We start from the raw sequence: 19,262 nt of genomic DNA on the forward strand, positions 1-19,262 counted from the left end.
AGAATATTAATTTATTAGTACTGAATATGCAATCAAGACAGCAAATAGGAGGCTGGAATTTGGTAATCTCTAGGACTCGGTAGGCTTCTTATTGAGTGTCACTAAACTTTTAGCTCACTTCAACCTGCAAACCTTTATGACATATTTATCTTCTGTCTTGAGGAAAATCCCAGAACGATTGTAGATGCGTTTCTTACTCCACTTCCAGAGCCAGGAAAAGGCAAATACCTTTGTTCAAGTTATAGACCCATTCCTCTCTTGAAGTTTTATTTCAAAGATCCAAAATGCTTTTTGTAATTTAGAATGGAGATTATTATTATAGATATAACATGTCATATACTGGTAGATTTTGCTGAAATGAGGAGAGAGAAATTATAATATAAGAGTATTGTTATGTTATTTTGATATGCATAGAAACGTTGAGATTTTCAAGGGTGCTGGGTGTCCAACGGGAGACGAGCCGTTGAGGTGGTTATGCCAGATGTTACACTCTAGTACTTTCCAGTCATTATACTTCTTGGGTATTTCTTTATTTCATTTCATTGAATGCTTGTATTTAAGAAATAGGAGCCATGATTCTCCAGGTGGAATTGTTTCTAAGGAATATATTTTCTACAACTTTGAAGTTTGGTAAGGGTGTTTGTTATATGTTGCCTATTTGTCTTTACAATGCTTGGAAGCCATTGCCCGAGACCATTAGGGATAGGTTTTTAAAGTGAATTCCATTGAAAGGTCAGACACAGAAAGTGATTGTATATGGAGAGATAAAGTATATATTATCATATCAAAGACCCAGGATAGCTTGAGGTGTAAACTGAACATGCTTGGTTTGTAAAACTAAATCCTCCTCCTGAGAGTGAGTTCAATTAGTCAAAGAATAAGTCCACAAAGGAGTATTAGTCCATAATCAGTGTTCATCTTTATTTTCAAGTTGTCATCCTATTCAAAAGACACAAGCGTTTCACAGGCGATTCATGTCATCATGTTGATTTAGCCGTAAAGCTGTGAAGTAGGAATGTTAGTGGGGTGTTGTTGGCTGATGGGAGATTGGGATGGGAGAGGTGGAGAAGGGAAGGATAATTCAATAGAGTTGACTTTGTTCGAAAAGAAGCTGGCGATTTCTTCAAATCTTTCGATAGTGGCTGTTATTTTAGGGGGGCCAAAGGAGGATTGTTTTTTTAATAATGCTAAAGAGTTCTCTGGGACGGTTTTTAGCCTGGGCAAGTTTTGTGCGGAAGAAAGAGGCTTTTTCAGCGAAGATGTGCTTCTTGTATTTGGCTCTGGCGTGACTAAGGAGTGTCAGGTTATCAGGGGAGGGATGATTCCTCCAAGAGCGTTCCGACTGTCTGAGGGCCCGTCTTTCTTTATTAAGGTCAGAATTAAACCAGGATTTGGGAGGAATTTTTTTTGTTGTTTAATTTTGATTGGGGCAATTTGGTCAAGCACTTGAAGGATAGAAATATTGTAATGTTCAGTTAGGTCATTGGTGCTGTGAGAGGGGGGGGGGAGGAGAAAACGGGATTTGATAGAGGATTCCAACTCGCCGGGGAGAATAAGGTGAAGATTACGAGTATGTTTCAAGGTTAAAGTGTCAGTAGGAGTGGGGAGAGGAATAGAGCAGTTCATAGTGAAGAGGATAGGGTGATGATCAGACCAGTCGACTGGAAGAATCGTTGAGAGAGAAGCCAGGTCCTTGCTTGTCATAATGGCATCAAGGGTGGCGCCTTTAGAGTGAGTCGGGGATTGGCAGAGTTGTGTCAGGTCAGTAATGTCCATGATATCTTTAAGGAGGATGACAGACGGATCATCGTTATTATTCCAGTGAATGTTAAAGTCGCCAAGAAAGAGATTCTTGGAGCGAGTGAGCAAGGATTGAGTGATAAGATCAGACAGCTCATCGGTGAAGGGGATGGGATTACCGGGGGGGTGATAGATAGTATTTAGACGAATGGTGGGGGAGTCCGTAGCAGTAAGATCAACACAAAGATATTCAAAGAAAGAAGGGTCCTGGAGATGAACTAGCAAGAGATTAAGTTCCTTTTTATGAATTAGGGCAAGGCCTCCTCCTATTTGCTTTATTCTGTCTTTCCTAATGATGGAATAACCAGGAGGAATGAGCAAGTCAAGGATAGGAGTCGAGTGGGGGTTGAGCCAGGTTTCAGTAAGGAATGCAATATCAATGTTTTCATTAAGAAGGGTTTCAGCAATATCAGTCGCATGGCAGGATGCGGATCGGCAGTTAATCAACATGCAGTAGAGGGTTGCGGTGTCGGGGGATTGCGTACGGGGATCAGGGAGGATAGAAGTTAGTTGTTGAGGGGGTCTAGGAGATGGTGGGTGAAGGGGGAGACAACTCGTTCCTAGGAGGACAGAGATAGTAGACTGAGGGAACGGGGGACTGGAGGGCGGGGAGGGAAGGGGGGAGACGGGAGGGTTCAGGGATAAGTTAACCTCCAAGGATATTGGGTCGGTAACATGTTGAGGAGAGGAAATCAAGGCAGCCGTATAGGGTTGGGGTGCATTGGCGGGTTCCATGGGTTTGGGTGAAGTCAGGGAGTTTGAAGGGAGGAAGGCGTCATGAGAAGAGTGCTCGATGATGCCAATAATAGGGGAGCTGTTGCTGTGGGAAGTAGAAGGGGAGCTGATGAGTGATGATGCGCTGTTAAATGAAGGGACAGATGTGCGTGCGTGATCAGAAGAGTGGGCTTTAGTAAGGAGTGAGACTTCAGATCTGAGGGAGGAGAGATCTAAAACAAGGGATGAAAGGAGAAGATCAATATTAAGGAGTGATAGTGTAAGGAGAGAGGAGTGGAGTGGATCAACCGTTTTTGGGAGGAGTGAAGAGTAGGTGTTAGGATTAGGGAGAGGAAGGGTGGCGTAACCAGGGGGGTGGGAGGAGAAGGGGTTATGATGTGTGGGAGGTTTCATAGTGGGGAAGGGAGGGATCAAGGAGATAGGAGTGGTTGGGGAATTGGGTTTAATAAGATCATTAGTTAAAGGAGGGGGAGGGATAGAACAGGATGTGGAAGTAGGTGTATTGAGGGTAGCAGGAGAGATCAAGGGCGTGTGAGAGGGAGTGGTCAGCGGGGAAGATGTAAGAGTTGCTCTGGGAGTATGGGGGGCGATATTACAAGAGGGGGGAGGGGATATAGAGCATCCAAGGGGTGGGTGATACTGGAAACAGAGGTATAGCGGTGGTACTGGGGGATTGAGGGGTGGGGGAGCGGGGAAGTAGTGTAGGGAGTCAGGGATGAAAGAGGGATTGAGGGGAGAGGGAGAGGGGAAGTAGGGTTGGGGGTCAAGGATGGGAGGGGAGGGGCCAGAGGGGGGTAGGGGGAGAGAGAACCATTAGTGAAGGTGGATGAGAGAGAGGCAGAAAAGTTGGGTGATTGCGAGATAAGGGAGTCGGTACAGTTTATACAGTTTGGGGTATGAGTGGTTAGTAGTGGTTGAGAGAGAACCTCAAGGATCGTGGAGGAGGTGGGGGAGACGGTAAGGAGAGATAAGGGGGAGATTGGGTGTAGGGAGTCAGAGCTGGTGATAACGCAGTCAACTATGGCGGACAGTTGCGGTTGGGTGAGGGCAACAGGGCTGGATGGAAGATTGGGTGAACCAGAGAGGAGGGAACGTGAGGCTAGGGGGAGTAGGGTGGGGTAGACCGTAAGGAGAGATAAGGGGAAGCATGGGGGAGGGAGTCAGAGCTGGTGATAACGCAGTCAACTATGGGGGACAATAGCGATAGAGTGAGGGCAACAGGGCTGGATGGACGATTGGGTGAACCAGAGAGGAGGGAACGTGAGGCTGGGGGGAGTAGGGTGTCGATGCTGGTGCCAGTATTAAGAGTTCGAGTAGACAATGTAGGTTGGGAGTAGACATCACTGTTGAGAGAGGTTGTAGGAAGATCGGAGAGAAGAGTTAGGGAGGTAGGAGGCAAAGGGGGATATAATGAGACTAGGGGGGTGGTTCAAGGATTGATCGAGGGATTGGGATAAGACGCTAAAGTGGAGTTCGAAGATGTAGAGGTGATTTTCAGACGCTTGGATGAGAATATTACCAGATTTGAAGATGGAAATGTCAATGTTTCCAGGAAAGGGAGAGGAGGGGGAGGTGGAGAGTTTAACACCATACGGAATATTACGGGAGTTAGTGATCGGGAGGTGTTGAAGAAATAAGCTTTTCCCTTTAGAGGGGCGTTTGGAGAAGAAGATGTAGTTGATGATTAAGGAGGAGTTGAGTGTATTGTGGAAATCGGCAAATATGGTTTCAGGGTGAAGACTGAGGAGCTTGTGTTTAAAGTTTTTCTTGCCATGTTTGGTGAGGTGGGAAGGGTAGAGGATAGACCAGGAATTGGGACCAATTTTCGAGATAGGAGATACTGAGGAAGAAGGGGAAAGAGAGAGGGGAGGCATGATTAGGAGAGAATGGAGAGGGCGAGGAAGCACACAGATTAAGCCAAAAGATTAATCACAACAGGAAAAGGAAAGGCGGAACTAAGGAAGAGATACATTAGAAGTGTGGCTCAATGGTTAGAGCGGCAGACCCTGATGCAGAGGTTTGGCCCGGGACCAGGGTTCAATTCCTGCCTTGGCTGGTCTCGGCGGATCTTGGGCTCATAATTCCTCGGACCTGATTTCTCGCCTCGGTGCCTACTCTAAGCATGGGTCCCACGCTGCAACTCTGGGCAATAGCTTGCTTAGTCTCCACAACGGCCCCCTACAGCGCTAGGGATGCCTGGTTGCACCCTGGGGATGCCCAGGAGTGGACATTTCATGGGGAAAAACCAGGAAGGGTTCCCTGGCGGTATGAGTACAGTGCCAGGACACTCGGGAGTATCAGTGTGCTTTACAAGTACGTCTACATTTACATTTACATTTACATTACATTAAGCCAACCAAAAATTACTGGGAAATGGGGGAGAGCACAGTAATAGAACAACTAATGGGGGAACAGCAAAGTCAGATTAAATAAACAACAATAAAAGAACAACATAGTAATAAAAAGTATACCAAAATATATACTAAAGTATTATCTAAAGTAATATCTAAATTACTTTAGAACAGTTTTGGGACAAGGAATCCTGAAATCAAACACCCAACAGGAGGGGAGTGGGTCAGGGTAAGGGAGCAGTAAAGAATGTAGACCAGGCAGCACACTGTGATGGAGGCGTAATCCTTGGCCTCTAGAATGATAGCAGGGCAGCAGGCACAGCAACACCAATGAGGCACCAGTTAGGAGGAAAGAGGTGAAGTAAGCTCCTCATAAAAATAGCAGTGTTACAGCAGTGAGCATCACTTTGTGTATGGTGCACTAAATTGGACCAACATTTCAAAACATGTATACATCAAAAAGGCATGAACTTTTCTGAAAGCGGTATGTGTGCTTACCAGTAGCATCGCGGATACTGGAGTTCCACTTGTACCAGATGTTCTCCCCATTGGTGGTGTTGCTGTGCTGGAGTGCGTTTATGGATAGCAAGTGATCTGCCCACCGTTGGCTGTCCTCACACAGCTCAGGGTTAAGCCTCAGGCTAGGGGCACCATGCTGCTGGCGGTACAGGTTGTGAGCATCCAAGGCTTCCAGTTCAAACTCTCTCTTTTCAGAAACTGAATAAAAAAAAGAATATCTTGGTAAGCAATGGTCACCCCAGTAGCACTCCAATCCTTTGTACATTTAGCCAGCAAGGCAGGAACGAAGGAGACAGGCGTATTAGCAGCTGATCAGTAAGCACAAGGAAGAATGGGTAGATTTAGTTTTGAGGTGATTGGTGGGGACAGAGTTGTTGGGAGTGGAAGAGTAGACCAGTTCAGGGTCGATAACAGTGAGTGATAGTGTATGGTGTTCATGTTATTGTCTTTTTAGGGGCTGTTTGTGTAGATAGCTACAAAGGTATGCAAAATAAGAAAAGGGTGGGTGTGTCCTGCTGGAGGGCAGAAATTATGCTTAGTAAACTCAAGCACAATGGCTGCAGTCACTCTGGTGGGGCAACAATTCAGAAGTTGTTTGATTTTGTTGGTCAGATACGAAGATCTATTACAAATATGACAGTGGGTAATGAAGGGATGCTTCATTACTCACAATTTTGAATGCAGGATTAGTCCTTCACTGGCTCCCACTATCAACAAGCATTAAATTCAAAATATGGTCCCTGAAATTTAAAGGTATTAATGGGGCGTGGCCAAGCCCAAGATGCTGCCGGATGTGTGAGCACAGAGCTTCGTCCCGGGCGGCAGTATAAGTGAGACCCCCATGGCTGTACCTCACCCACCACCCTCGGAAACTGGGTCAGGGAGGCCAGAGGAGGCCACCGACCTACTGCCGGTGAATGATGCTGCCAGGGAGTGGAGACCGGCTCTGAGGGACGGCTAATGCTAGAAGCATACCCTCAATTCTGTCCAGGAGGCCCAACGGGTCCGGTGCCTACCACCTCCTACCTGAAAGCCTTGCTAACTTGCCAAAACCAGTAAGTACCATATGGACAACAATGAGGTGACACCGTGTAGAGAGCGCTCCATAGCAAGAGGAAGTCCTAGCCAGAAATATGGCAGCACTGGAACCTGTACAGAAAGTTAGCTGGGCACGGGCCCCAGCCTTTCCGAACCATGACTCTAATGAGCCCTGGTGGAAGACCTGTGTGATGCAGAATAGGGGAGAATTGTTGGGATTGGGCAGAAGAGCTGGGAGGGTGGTATCTACATTACAGGCCCCAAATAAAGACCGTGACCCGGGGCGGTCATCTTGCCAGTCCACAGACACCAGAGGACTATACCCCCACATGCTCATTAAGGTATTGTCCGGTGTGAGGTGTGTGGAGGGACTGGGCACCACACTGTACTTTCCGGAACTGTTGCTGGGGAAAAGGTTATCACCTCATGTATTTTGAGAATGAATGTTTTACAGTGGAGGATTGTTGATGGGCGATGCTGGGGGGGGGGAGAACCGTCTCCGATGATTTACAAACAAGACCCCTTTTATCAGCCCCACATGGGACAGGAGTGTGGGCACACCAGGTATTGCAGAATGGCAGCTACATTTACTTTCTCTGCCTATAACACTAGGGGCCTTAATAACCTACTACTCCTACTCCAAGGGAGATCCTTCATTAATTGACCCAATTAGATGCTGATCTAGAGTTCCTCCAGGAGACACATCTTTTTAGAGAGGATCAGCCACACCTGACGTCCAACTTCTTTCCTAATCAGTACCATTCCTTTGGGAGAAGAAGACTGCCAGGGTGGGATTATTGATCCATAAATGTTGTTCCTTAATAGTCACTGGGACATGCAGAGTCAGGGAGGAACGAAGGGTGACCACAATGGGGACAATGAGGGGGCCCCCACTGAATCTGATCTCGATCTTCTGCCGATTCACGGACAAGAGCAATTCCAGATGGCCACGCTTCACCAGCTGACGGCCAGGTTCACAGCGCCACTGGTGGTGAGGGGTGACTTTAACTTAGTTTCCGAGGTGGGAGCAGATGCAGACAGTTCCGGTCAGGGGAGATCCACAGTTCTATCACTAGCTCGCAGGGTTCGCCTCAAGGACCTTGGATTGAGAGATTTATGGAGAACTAGACAACCGTTGGGCCAGGACTATTCCCATTACTTTGAGGCTCAAGAGACATACGCCAGACTGGATTATATCCAGGTTGATAAGTGGCTGTTACCAGAGCTCCTGGACGTGGTGCAGCACCCTCTTACACTCTACGATCACAGGCCGGTCATTTGCACACTGGTACTAATGGGGTCCCCACCCAGAGGGAGCGGCCACTCTTAGCAGCTGCATGATGTCCTGCTGCATGCCTTGGTGAGGATCGCCAACATCAGAGCAAGGATAGCTGGTTATATAGCCCATAATGACAATAACATGAAGGTGGCAACCCTTTGGGATGGGCTTAAGGCAGTTTCATTGCGGAGGCAGCATGACTCCCTAAAACGGGCATGTCTTGAAGCCAGAGCTCACAAACTCCGCACATTAGAGCAGGATCACAAACACACCTGATCCCAAAAGCTATGGAGGAAAATCTTACTGGTGCAAGGCCAAATTAGGTCTCTTGAATTTGATAGAGCAGCTCATTTGCTCGCTGAGCTAGACAGTAAATATTTCAGAGGTGGGTACAAGCCAGGCCAACTCCTAGTTAACCTCCTCCGCTCCCATTGGACCAAAACCCTAATAGTGGAAGTTATGTCTCCAGATGGCAGGGTACACGCACAAGACGTAGATAAAGCTAAGATTTTACACAATTGTACGCAACAGAGCTAACCGAGGTGCCGGCCTGAACCACATACCTAGCAGAAGCCACACTGCCTAGACTGCAACAGTCGGACAAGGACAGATTAGAAGAACCCATTACCAAGGAAGGGATTCTTTTGGCCATATCTAAGCTATGCAGATCTAGGACACCAGGCTCTGATTGTTTCATGGCCACCTTCTATCGTTGCTATGCATCCTCCCTCCTTCCACTCTTACACAAAGTATTCCAGGGAATGACGGCTGAGGACCACATGACCCCATTTATGACTGATTTCACCATTTTTCTCATCCCTAAACAGGGCACAGATCCAATAGAGTGGGGCTCATACTATCCTATATCTCTCTTCAATGTAAATGTGAAAATCTTCACCAAGATAGCAACTCTAAGATTTCGGCCATTGGTGGAGGAGCTGGTCCAGCCAGACTAATCGGGGTTCATACTCGAGTGGCAAGCTGGGGATACTACCAAAAAGCCCATCTACCTCATGGACATTGGCACTACAGAGACCAAGTATTCACTCCTGGTCACGCTGGATGCAGAACAAGCATTTCACAGAGTTGACTGGGAGTTTATGGCAGACACACTATGGGCGATGGGAATGGGGGGAGACATTTATGCTATGGGGGGGCATTTCCAGAGCCTGACGCCGCCGTGAGGGAAACGGCTCCAGGCAAACTCACCTGTGTGTCCTGTGTCCACCTGCGGACTACCGCTCCCAGCAGCCCCAGAGAGGGCGTGACACTTCTCCCCACGCCCGGAGGCGCCACAAGAGCACCGAGCGCTCCTGGGGTGGCATTTCCAGAGCCTGACGCCGCCGTGAGGGAAACGGCTCCAGGCAAACTCACCTATGTGTCCTGTGTCCACCTGCGGACTACCGCTCCCAGCAGCCCCGGAGAGGGCGTGACACTTCTCCCCGCGCCCGGAGGCGCCACAAGAGCACCAAGTGCCTCCCGCCCCGCGGGACGCGCGCGGGCGGCGCCGGGCTGAGCCCGGGCAGAGGGTGGGCCATCTGAGGCCGTCAATGGCCGGATAAGGACGGGACGGGCCACCCCCTTTGGCTGCCACACTGAAGGACAACTATCACAAAGGTTAAGACCCCCTCTAATCGATTTGTCTCCATATTTGTGGACTCTAACATATATTGCCGCCCCATATCACCATGACCTCCAAGGGGGACCATTTAACTAGCGTAGCAGGTAATGGGCAAATGTTCTCTTTGATAGATGAGTTAAATTTCCTATGTAAAACTAATTATGCCACATTGGTAACTCCTCCTCCGCCCAAAAGCGTTAGCATACTATCAGACAAGGCTATACGCCTAGATCCCCCTATACTGTCTGATAAAACCTCCAGTTCGAAAACCCAAAGCATTAAAACCCCTCAGGTCTTATCTGTGCAAAGGAAATCTAACGGTGTCAATCAAGGAGGAAACGACCCCAAAACCCAAAATTTGTGTCTAAGTCCACCCACTGTTAATTCCTCTATGATTCCACCGACTGTTGAAAATCCAGAGACCATAACACCTCCTCCCCACTTGCACATACTACCCCTTATCGAACAACTGGTTAGCTCCATGTTAGCTCCGCTGTTGGAAAAAACTTAACATGTTAGGGGATAGGCTCTCTGGCATAGAGAAAGCCTTCAAGTCAAACCCGCTGGTTGACAAATGTAGTGACACACCCAACCGCCCTAAACCATCTCCTACTCACCTAGGCTCTAAACCTCTCGTGCAGGATAAAAGGTGTCAAACACAACCTGCTGGCCCTAGTGTATCAGGGGGAAAAATAGCTAAATACCCCACTAAAGTTTCCTTTCCCCGGTTGACCGCACCTAGAGTAGGTCACAGTAAAGCTAATTCTATTCATTTACCGCCGGAAGCGGCCCCATACGTGTGTATTCTTGCGGGTGTACCTGCTCTCCCACCTGTAAAAACTGAGAGACAACACGATTTAGTGAATAAAACCAAATTCTGGCTGTCAAAAAATAGGCCATTGCCTCGTTATCTATACGGAGCAATAAGGAGTGTCAGAAGGGTGGACTGGTTGGGCTCCCTCCCCAAAGATGTTCCTGGGGACTTAGTACTTGTGCGATTTAGAGATAGAAACATTGTCCCGTATTTGAAAACTTGGCCGCCTGAAATAAGAGATGGCTCAATATCTATTTGGGATTTATATGACTTTTACCCAAATATCCCGTGTTTTCCTCCTCTTCCGAAATCATACCCTACGCGGCAGGATTTATAAAATACACCATGACTTTTGGGAAAACATCTGCACATGTAACAATGACTAACCATGAACCCCCCCTATGATCCTGTCTCAAACCTTGGAGTGAAAAAAAATGTGTTATGATTGGGACCCTACCATACTGTATTTGGGTCTCTTGAAGTGTTTTTAACATAATCTGGATTGTGAATTGTATATTTTATGAACTTTTATGACAATCTATGTATTTTATATTAGTGTATACTTTTATGATTCCTTTGTCGAATCGAAATAAAGTTATTTGAATTGAAATTGCCATGGCTTAAGGCAGGATATAAAGAACCAAGGGAGAAGCTACACCTCAATGGACTCCATTCTCACTGATTTACTATATAGTGGAGCACAAGTCAGGAATGTGCATGGTCATCCCTGCTCTTTGTGCTCATCCTAGAACCCCTAGCACATTACATTAGGGCCAACCTGAAATTAGCAGGCATCAAATTTGGCACTTAGAACATCAAACTAATTACGTCGCAAATTACATTCTCCTCTCTATCTCACGCCCTCAGTGCACTCTACCAGCAGTCCTAGACGAATTGGCTTATCAAAATAATTTGGGGTTTAAAACTGACATTTCTAAATCAGAAATTCAAATCATCTCTATCCCCAGTCCCAAAATTGAACAACTGAAACACTTAACCCCTCTCTGATGGGCAGCAGGTCTATAAATTACCTGGGATTGGCGCTGGCCCCAGCCCTTCCTACAATTAGAGACAATAACCTCCAAAATTTAAAGCAAGGAATACAATCTGAATTAAGCAACTGGAAATATAAAACATTATCTTTGTTGGGCCACATAGCGGCATATAAAATCGACATCTTACACAAGCTTCTTGTCCTCTTACAGACCTTGACCCTTCTGATACCAAAGGATTATATCACAGACCTGCAAGCCATATGCAACACGCTCTTGTGGGTGGGTAAGAGTAAGTGGCCTGTCTCGAAAACAATGCTCTCAGTGCCTCCAACAAGTGGGACTTTGGGTCCCAGACCTCGCCAGTTATTATTCAGCGGACCACCTGTGATATCTAAACCACTGAACAAGGTGGGAAACAAGCATGGGGTGGTGCATGATTGATCATAGAATGACAATGGGCCCACTGTGGGAAATCCACTGGTGACCGAGGGCGTATCGGAACACAACTCTCTACTGATGACCACACTAGATATGTGGGTCTGGAAAGCAGTAAAGAGAGGCCTCACCTCTTGTCCATCCCCATTTACAACCCAGAGTCTGGACAGAACCCCCTACTAAAGGTGGTTAGAGGGAGGGTATAAGACACTTGGAGATAGCTTTGACCGCAGGACCATAAAAACTTTTGACCAACTCAAAACTGAATTTTCATTTCCAGAGGCAGAGCACTTCCAATACCTTCACCTTCAACATTGGCTCTTAAACCCTAGAATGAAACAAAGGGCCACTAGACACCCTTATCTACTTTGAAAGGTACCTACTGTATTGCATGGGGGACAGTCATGCAATATTACATACATATAAAACAGTGAACTGGAGGGGGAGACCCAAAAATGCATTTCCATAGGGCCTGGTAAAGGAGCTGGGCGTAACATTAGATCCGGACCAGTGGGGAGAAATACTGGAACAAGCAAATAATTTTGAAGTGCACAAAGGGAGTTTGGAATCTCTTCTGCTATCGATGGCACTAAAACCCATTGTGCTTATCAAAAATGGGAGGTGGGAGAAGATCGAAGTGTCAGACAGGGTATGGTGAGGACGGTTATTTGACACATAGTTTGCGATTGTGCCTCGCGTTGCGCTAATTTTTGACGAAGTCCTGACACAAGTGGAGGCTTGGCCCACTGCCTGGAGAGGATATTGTTGGGGCACTGGGACCCAGATATATTCCCTCTGTACAGATGGTGGGCTGACCGACCTCCCATTTCTTACTAGAGGTTAAACAGACAATATTAAGACTGTTGGGAATATCTTAGCGGATTCCAAACTGGATAACTAATATTTGGTGATATGCCTGTCTCTAAACCTACACAACCTGACTCCAACCAACCTGCTCAAGAGGGAATCGTTACGCTAACGGGCTCAGAAAAGGGCCAACAATCCATGGGCATGGGACGACGGTGGCAGCAGGGGAGAGTTCTGGTTGGAAGATGGAAAAATGGGGGGGTGCATCGTTTTCTTCACAATACTACAGGTTTTATGATAAATGTCAGCAACGTCCAAAGAGATTGGCCCTGAGAGTGATGGCAATGCAGATGGTAAAAGTTAATAAAAACGTATTTGAAACTAAATGTATTAACAGAACTGACCCAGTATACCATCACAGGAAAATAATCATAGGATATCTTCTTACTCACACATCTGAGGTAAGGCAACTAATGCTTCCTTAATGCCCCAAGACCTCATAATGAAAAGGGGATCGAAGATTTGCTCTACTAGGACCCAGGGTAGGGAAATCCCTGCCAGGGTCCCTAAAAACCACGAACATGCAGATCAGTGTCAGGCGAGTGCCGAAAAAACATGTTTTTAAGAAATTAGTCAGTATTGGAATTGAATCTATTTTCATTGGGTGTATTAGACTGATCTACTGATAATGATACAGCAGAATTTAGATTACTGGTAATTGTGTTAGTACCTAAAGACACTTTAGTCTGTGCAGCTTACAAATAAATATATATCTGTTTAGGTGTCAAAGTTTTAGAATTTGTTATGTTAAAACATAACGAGGGAGGGATCATTAAACACACTGTTGACTAATATTCTCATACAACAATCCATCAAACGCATCAGTCTATTGACAAGCATCTTAATCATTTGGAATGGCAAATGAATGGGTAACGTCTAACAGTTTAGCAGTTGGAGTGAAACCAGAGTAACACAGATTGAGATAAAAGATTTCAACCCAAAGATTGGATAGATTACTCTTAGGCTTCTGGCTTTAGGACAGCATGTCCGGATTGCTTGAGGGAAGGAGAGAGGTAGGAACAGCTCAGGTTTGGAAGTAAAAGATTAAAATTTTAGTACAGCACAAGAAAGCGGTGTAGCACACAGTGCCTTCTTGCAGTTGGTGATCATGATAGGATAAGAAGGGTGACACCTGCGAAAGAAGGCAAAGATTGAGTGTCAACATATAAATAACAGGAGAATTGATACCAGGATATTACGCCACCACAAGAGGTAGTGTAGAGTCCAAGTAGGACAGGACACAGGGCTGAGCCTTGGGGCACATCTACTGGGAGGGTGAAAGGTGTTGAGAGAAAAGGTTGCCATGTAACGGAGAAAGAGCAGGTAGATATATAGGTAGACAACTACTCCATTGCCCAGCTCATGAAGGCAAGGGAGAAAACTGCTTGAACAATTGGGGATGGCACCCATGTCAAACGCAGCTTATAGACCAAGGACAATGACAACTGAAGCGAGGTGACTGTATTGGGCAGTGGGGGAAAGTCTGAGATATAGTGGAGAGTTGTTTCAGTGAGTTAAACAGGTGAAAGACAGGTTATAGATTGTTTACAGAGTTTGAATACCAGAAATTTTAGGACTTTAGAAAAGCAGGGGAGTTGTGATACAAATTGGTGGTTGAGGGGAAGGAGGGTTTAGCAGTCCTTCTCTCCCTCCACAGTAGAGGAAGAACCCCTGCAAAGTTTAACTGTTCAAAATATTTTCCAGGGAAGTGTCCATGTTTGAAAAGAGAGCTACAACAGAGTGGGACATTAAAAAAATATTGCAAGAGCTTAATGTTTTGGGGTGTCTGTGGGCAAAGGTTGTTTTGGCAGTATGGTCCATGTCTTTGTGATGTAATACTTAAAATCACCAATATTATCAATGTACTTTTTGAGAGTTATTTGTGAGACCATGAGCAGTGCACGGTATACCTAACCATCACTAGCACATTTCAGCAGTGTTTAGGTTTTAGTTTTAAGCCACAACATAATTTTGACTGAAGTCTTTTTTTTTATGGAATTGATATGTTTTACATGGCATGTGGATATGGGAGCTTAGTAGAGAACTAAAACTCCACGTTTTCAAGCATTCTAGATATATTACTGGTCTGATGAAGGTATTACACATAGAGGTGTACGTTGAATCAATATTTAACACAGGAAAGCAATGACAGTTCTCATTGTTGGTGTACAGTGTATCACAAGGCCTGTTAGAGGTACATTCCCTGATCTCACCATCCAAATAGAGTTAATATGTCACCCCAGGAAAGAAATGTCAAGCAGCTTATTTCACCCACAAAGGCTTCCTCTTCTTGAAAGGCACTAAACTTCAAACCCATTCCAGACACAATTAGAGCAAACATATGAGAAATATAAGCAGCATCTCTCCAACCTTGTCAGGGAACAGATCTCTGAACATTCTCGGGGGCCCAGATACAGAAATAAAAGTAAGGTGGTAGAGGCCTTTTCTGTGTCTGCCAGTAAATGGCTTACTACTCTGCCACTAGCACAATTCAAACACACTGAGCATTTGGTTCTCTCTAAGATGCTCCACTGTAATTAGGTTCCTGCATGGGGAACAGTGGCACATACCTGAGATTTAAGAAACGAGCCCTCCATTTTGTGTCTGAGGTTAATGCTTTACAGCCATGGAGCAAGCATGGTTGGAGCCAATTCAGCAGATCTTGCCATTATGAGTTATCTCCTCAGTTTCACAAAATTGTCAGGTATATCCAGACCTTACCTGACATGCATCAAAGAATTCAAAAGCCCAACTTTTCCCCATGCTTTAGCATCTAACACAATGACCCTTACCTGGATACCTGGTCAGAACAAGTATACAACAAAAGAGTAGGAGAGGTCCCTATCAAAGAACAGTGGGTTAAAGTTAGCCCTCTTGTTGAGGGAACCAACACAGAAGTCACTGGATATGAAAGCTCATTCATTTCCTTCTCAATATTTGATCTTCAAGGCCATGGAGTAACTAAGATGGGGGCAACAAAAGGACTCGGGGCAATTGAAGGAAAGATCCCTGTGAAACAATTGGAACCCAGAATGAGTTGTTTAACAGCCATTGTTTATTTCCAACATAGGTCAGAAAACAACTCTTATTTGTTCAAAGGATACACAACCCAAACAGACCGTTATAAATTCTTCAGGGGGGGAGGGAAGAAAGACCACAGGAGAAAGATGTGCTAATATTGCATATCCTAATCTTGCGACTAGGAGTACCACCCATAATATTTATCTGTGTTACATGTTGAATTCATGCCATGCCCAATACACAACAATGAAAAACATAATAAATCAACTATCAAAAGCCGTAAAAAGTACACTGAAAATTTGTGGAGTGACAGGTGTGATGTTTTCTACTTGTGTATTTTGTATTGCATGCAGGTTTTCTAATGGGCAACAACATCCACTGCATCTCTGTTATCAATATGATCTGAGAGAATACTCTTGCAAGATTGGCATATGTACTTATGTCCCTCCTCCACAGTATCAAACCTCTTCCATTGAACAGCACTCCGTACTTACTAGGAAGCTTTATCGCTAAGTAAAATACACTTGCATAATCCTATTTTTGTAATTACAAGTTCGATCCAGCCATTTAAGTAATTTTTAAGGACATCATGACAAATGTCATGATTTTGAGTTTTCAAATAAAAAGAAATAATTGCTGAGGAAATTTGGAATGTAGTGAAGGTCTATGGTCTCAAATGATCCCTCCAAGCTCATTTTTGGGGAAGGGATGTAATGGCAGTATTTGCATAGCAGACCAGTAATTGACTTGCACAGGAAGGCCCCGATTTGGGGAGCTGTGCTGATGTTGAAGTGCAGAAAGTCTCCACTTTTATGTGTCAGCTAGGTGTAGCTACAAAAAAGTCAGTGAAGAATTAATGAAGTGGTATCAAATAACTACATACAGATACGCAAAAATAAATGTTGTAATTCAGTAAAGCTAAATATTAGACAGGATTATAGAGATAAGAGATCAACAACATAGATGTTAAAATGTATTCCCAAGGTGCAAGGGTAGTGGATTCGATGGTAATAGTTCGACCTTATTGTAGGCAAGATCTAACATAGAACGTAAAAAGGATAATCTTTTACAGAACATCACTTACCCCGTCCTCCACCAGGAGCAGCGGATTTTACTCGTTCAATCCTGGTCCGGGACTGATCGTACTCTTGGGCAGGAGCTGGCGAATTCCATTTGCCGCCATTTCCGATAGCAGCAGAAGATGACGTCCCTGGTGGTAGAACATTCTTCTCAAAGTAGCCAGAATTGGTGATGTTGCCCGCAGGACTGTACTGTCCTACCACAAAATGGAGACCTCTGCCATCGGTTGCTATGCCAACGCCAACCTCCTTCGAATCCTTCCATACTACCTGTGTGAAGTGACCTATGAATTAACAGGTAGAAAATGATGTTAATCCCTAATCAAAGTAATGTTGAAAAATACTTCATTACTAAACCACAGGCAGAAGGAAACGTGGAGGCCAGTGAATCGGAAAAGCAGGTGGGACTGGGTAAGAATCAGTCACCAGCTGAACAGTTCAGACGTCCTCCATCTGCTTTCAGAGACAGTAAGGAGGTCTCCTACATTTAAAGATATACGAAAGGCTTGGGGAGTCTCCAGTCTCACTCTGAAAAACCCACTCCCAGGCCTCTTTTGCCCAAATAAATACAATGGCAATCTTGTTAGTATAGTTCCAGACTCGCTAAATATAGCGAAGGTCCAAGGTGTTTCTGCTCTACCACGTATTTCATGTGTTGCGGCATGGAGCAGAACAGTGCAAACAACATATATCCTTGATGTTCATTACCCTGTGTTTTTTGGACAGAATTCAAGAAGTTCCCCAAATTTCTCACCTGTGTTACTCTTGAAGCCCGGACGTCCAAAATCATAGTTCTTGATTTCACTGTACCATGAATCCACTGGCTCCCTTCCTGTACAATATAGAGACACATTTCTATTACAAGCAATGCAAATGTGAAAACTCCTAGATGTTGATATCTTAGCCAACTGTCTAGAGGAGCCTGGATCTGCTATTAGTCACATTTATCTCTTCCTCATTACCCTGTATCTTCCACATTTTATACTGCCCCTCCCTCACTTATTTTTATTTCTCTCCTTTCAGTTGATCACTTTCTCATTACTGGTTTTACATTCTGATCCAATTTTTCGGCTAAATTAGTTGGTTGCCACACGCATTGTCAGGAGCGGGATGGTGTCCTTACCTGGCATTTCTCTGGCACTGGAACTGTACTTGTAGAAGAGGTTCTCGCCATCCTCTGTCCCACTGTGCTGAAGTGCTCGGATGGTCTTTAGTTTATCGGCCCATTCTTGGGCAGAACGGCAGAGCTTCTGGCTAAGTTGGAGTGGAGGTGCGCCATGTTGCTTCCGGTAGGTGTTATGAGCCTCAAGAAATTCACTCTCAAACTGGTTACATTCTTCATTGAAAGAAATAGAAAAAAAACAAGCGGAGTGGCTTCATAGGAAAGTTCCGCTATTACACAAATTTCAAAAGCAGTTAACGCCAAAGCCAGTACAAAAGAGGGAATAGGATAGAGATATTTTAATATACTAGAGATGAGGTACTGGAGAATAAAAAAATGTTTTAAATCATAGAGGGAACGGTTTAGCATCCTAGTCAAATTTAGGAATGTCTCTGCCATGATAAATAATGCGATCCCGTTGAAATAAACTCTTTCAGTCTTTTCCATCTTAGGACCTTTTAGAAAAAAGAAACTACCAAACGCTGCATTTAAACTTGAACAACTGGAGAGATAATTAAAACTTCCAGCTGTTTGTGAACTTTTGATAAGCCACTCCCATTCAAAGTAGATAAGGGCTACCTCTCAAAAATAAGACTGATAAAAACTAGAAACCTGCGTTGGTATGAACTTTAACTTTACAAGAGGCGGCCACTATTTTATAAACATTCAAATTTACCCCACTTAAAAAAAGAGCCAATATCCTGCAAAGTTGTAGCAAAGTCACTTCATTGTCAATGTAAGCTGAGTTACACTACATCCTAGACCCAAAGTAGGCAGGCTTTACACCAGCTTGGAGGACAGAATCACTGTTCATTGAGGCCCCTGTTGCTTTGGGGGCATTGCCAATGAAGACAAACTTAGGACGTTCATCATATATATCACTGACAAAGCTTCAAGCATCAGTCACAACATACTGCTGTACTGTGTCCCTAGAATAGAAATTCAAGGGACCACCTTGAATTGTTGTAAGTCCTTTCTTGATGGCAGACAGATTCCATTAGAAATTCCAATCAGTACCTTTTTGCCTGACCTGAAGAATGTCATAAGGCTCACCCTTGTCATCTTTGTTTCTTAGTGAAAATGCCCTTTCTTTACCAGGCCTAATAAGAAATGTTGGCCTGTTTTTCTATAATAACGGGGGTGATAGAGAATGTAAAACAAAACCAGTCAGGGTTTAGGACACTTCAAACTCCACAAGCTGCCTTCTATCTGCCCACGAGTGGCTGGATTCTAACTCTTTGGAACATACCCCATTCAAGAGCAAATGTGATATATATCTTTATCCCTCCCCATCTCGATAGATAGATAGATAGATAGATAGATAGATAGATAGATAGATAGGCCATCCATTAGTTGAGCAAACCATTGTATTTCTGTTTTACATAAAATATCAATTGTTTTTTCTTAGTTGTGCATAGCCTAACCAATAAGATACTTTAGGGTAGTAGGTATCTCTAGAGATATTGGGCTAGATGTAGGTAATTCTAATTTACCGACTCATAAATACCAAATTTTACCGATTCTGTATTTATGAATCGGTAAATTA

General features: G+C 44.7%; 1 protein-coding gene across 2 annotated transcripts in view; it reads right to left on the reverse strand.

The window, feature by feature from the left end:
- LOC144754405 (uncharacterized) overlaps window positions 1-19,262 on the reverse strand; it is a 558,704-nt gene that overhangs the window by 55,440 nt on the left and 484,002 nt on the right. For both annotated transcript variants that reach the window (XM_078642133.1, XM_078642134.1), the window contains exons 7-10: window positions 17,678-17,890; window positions 17,309-17,386; window positions 16,560-16,838; window positions 5,385-5,603 (exon numbers count right to left, since the gene is read on the reverse strand). In XM_078642133.1, coding sequence (XP_078498259.1) covers window positions 5,385-5,603; window positions 16,560-16,838; window positions 17,309-17,386; window positions 17,678-17,890 — 789 coding nt within the window. The remainder of the gene's footprint in view (window positions 1-5,384; window positions 5,604-16,559; window positions 16,839-17,308; window positions 17,387-17,677; window positions 17,891-19,262) is intronic.

The sequence above is a fragment of the Lissotriton helveticus genome, chromosome 5_1 (assembly GCF_964261635.1).
Source record: "Lissotriton helveticus chromosome 5_1, aLisHel1.1, whole genome shotgun sequence".
Lineage (NCBI taxonomy): Eukaryota > Metazoa > Chordata > Amphibia > Caudata > Salamandridae > Lissotriton > Lissotriton helveticus.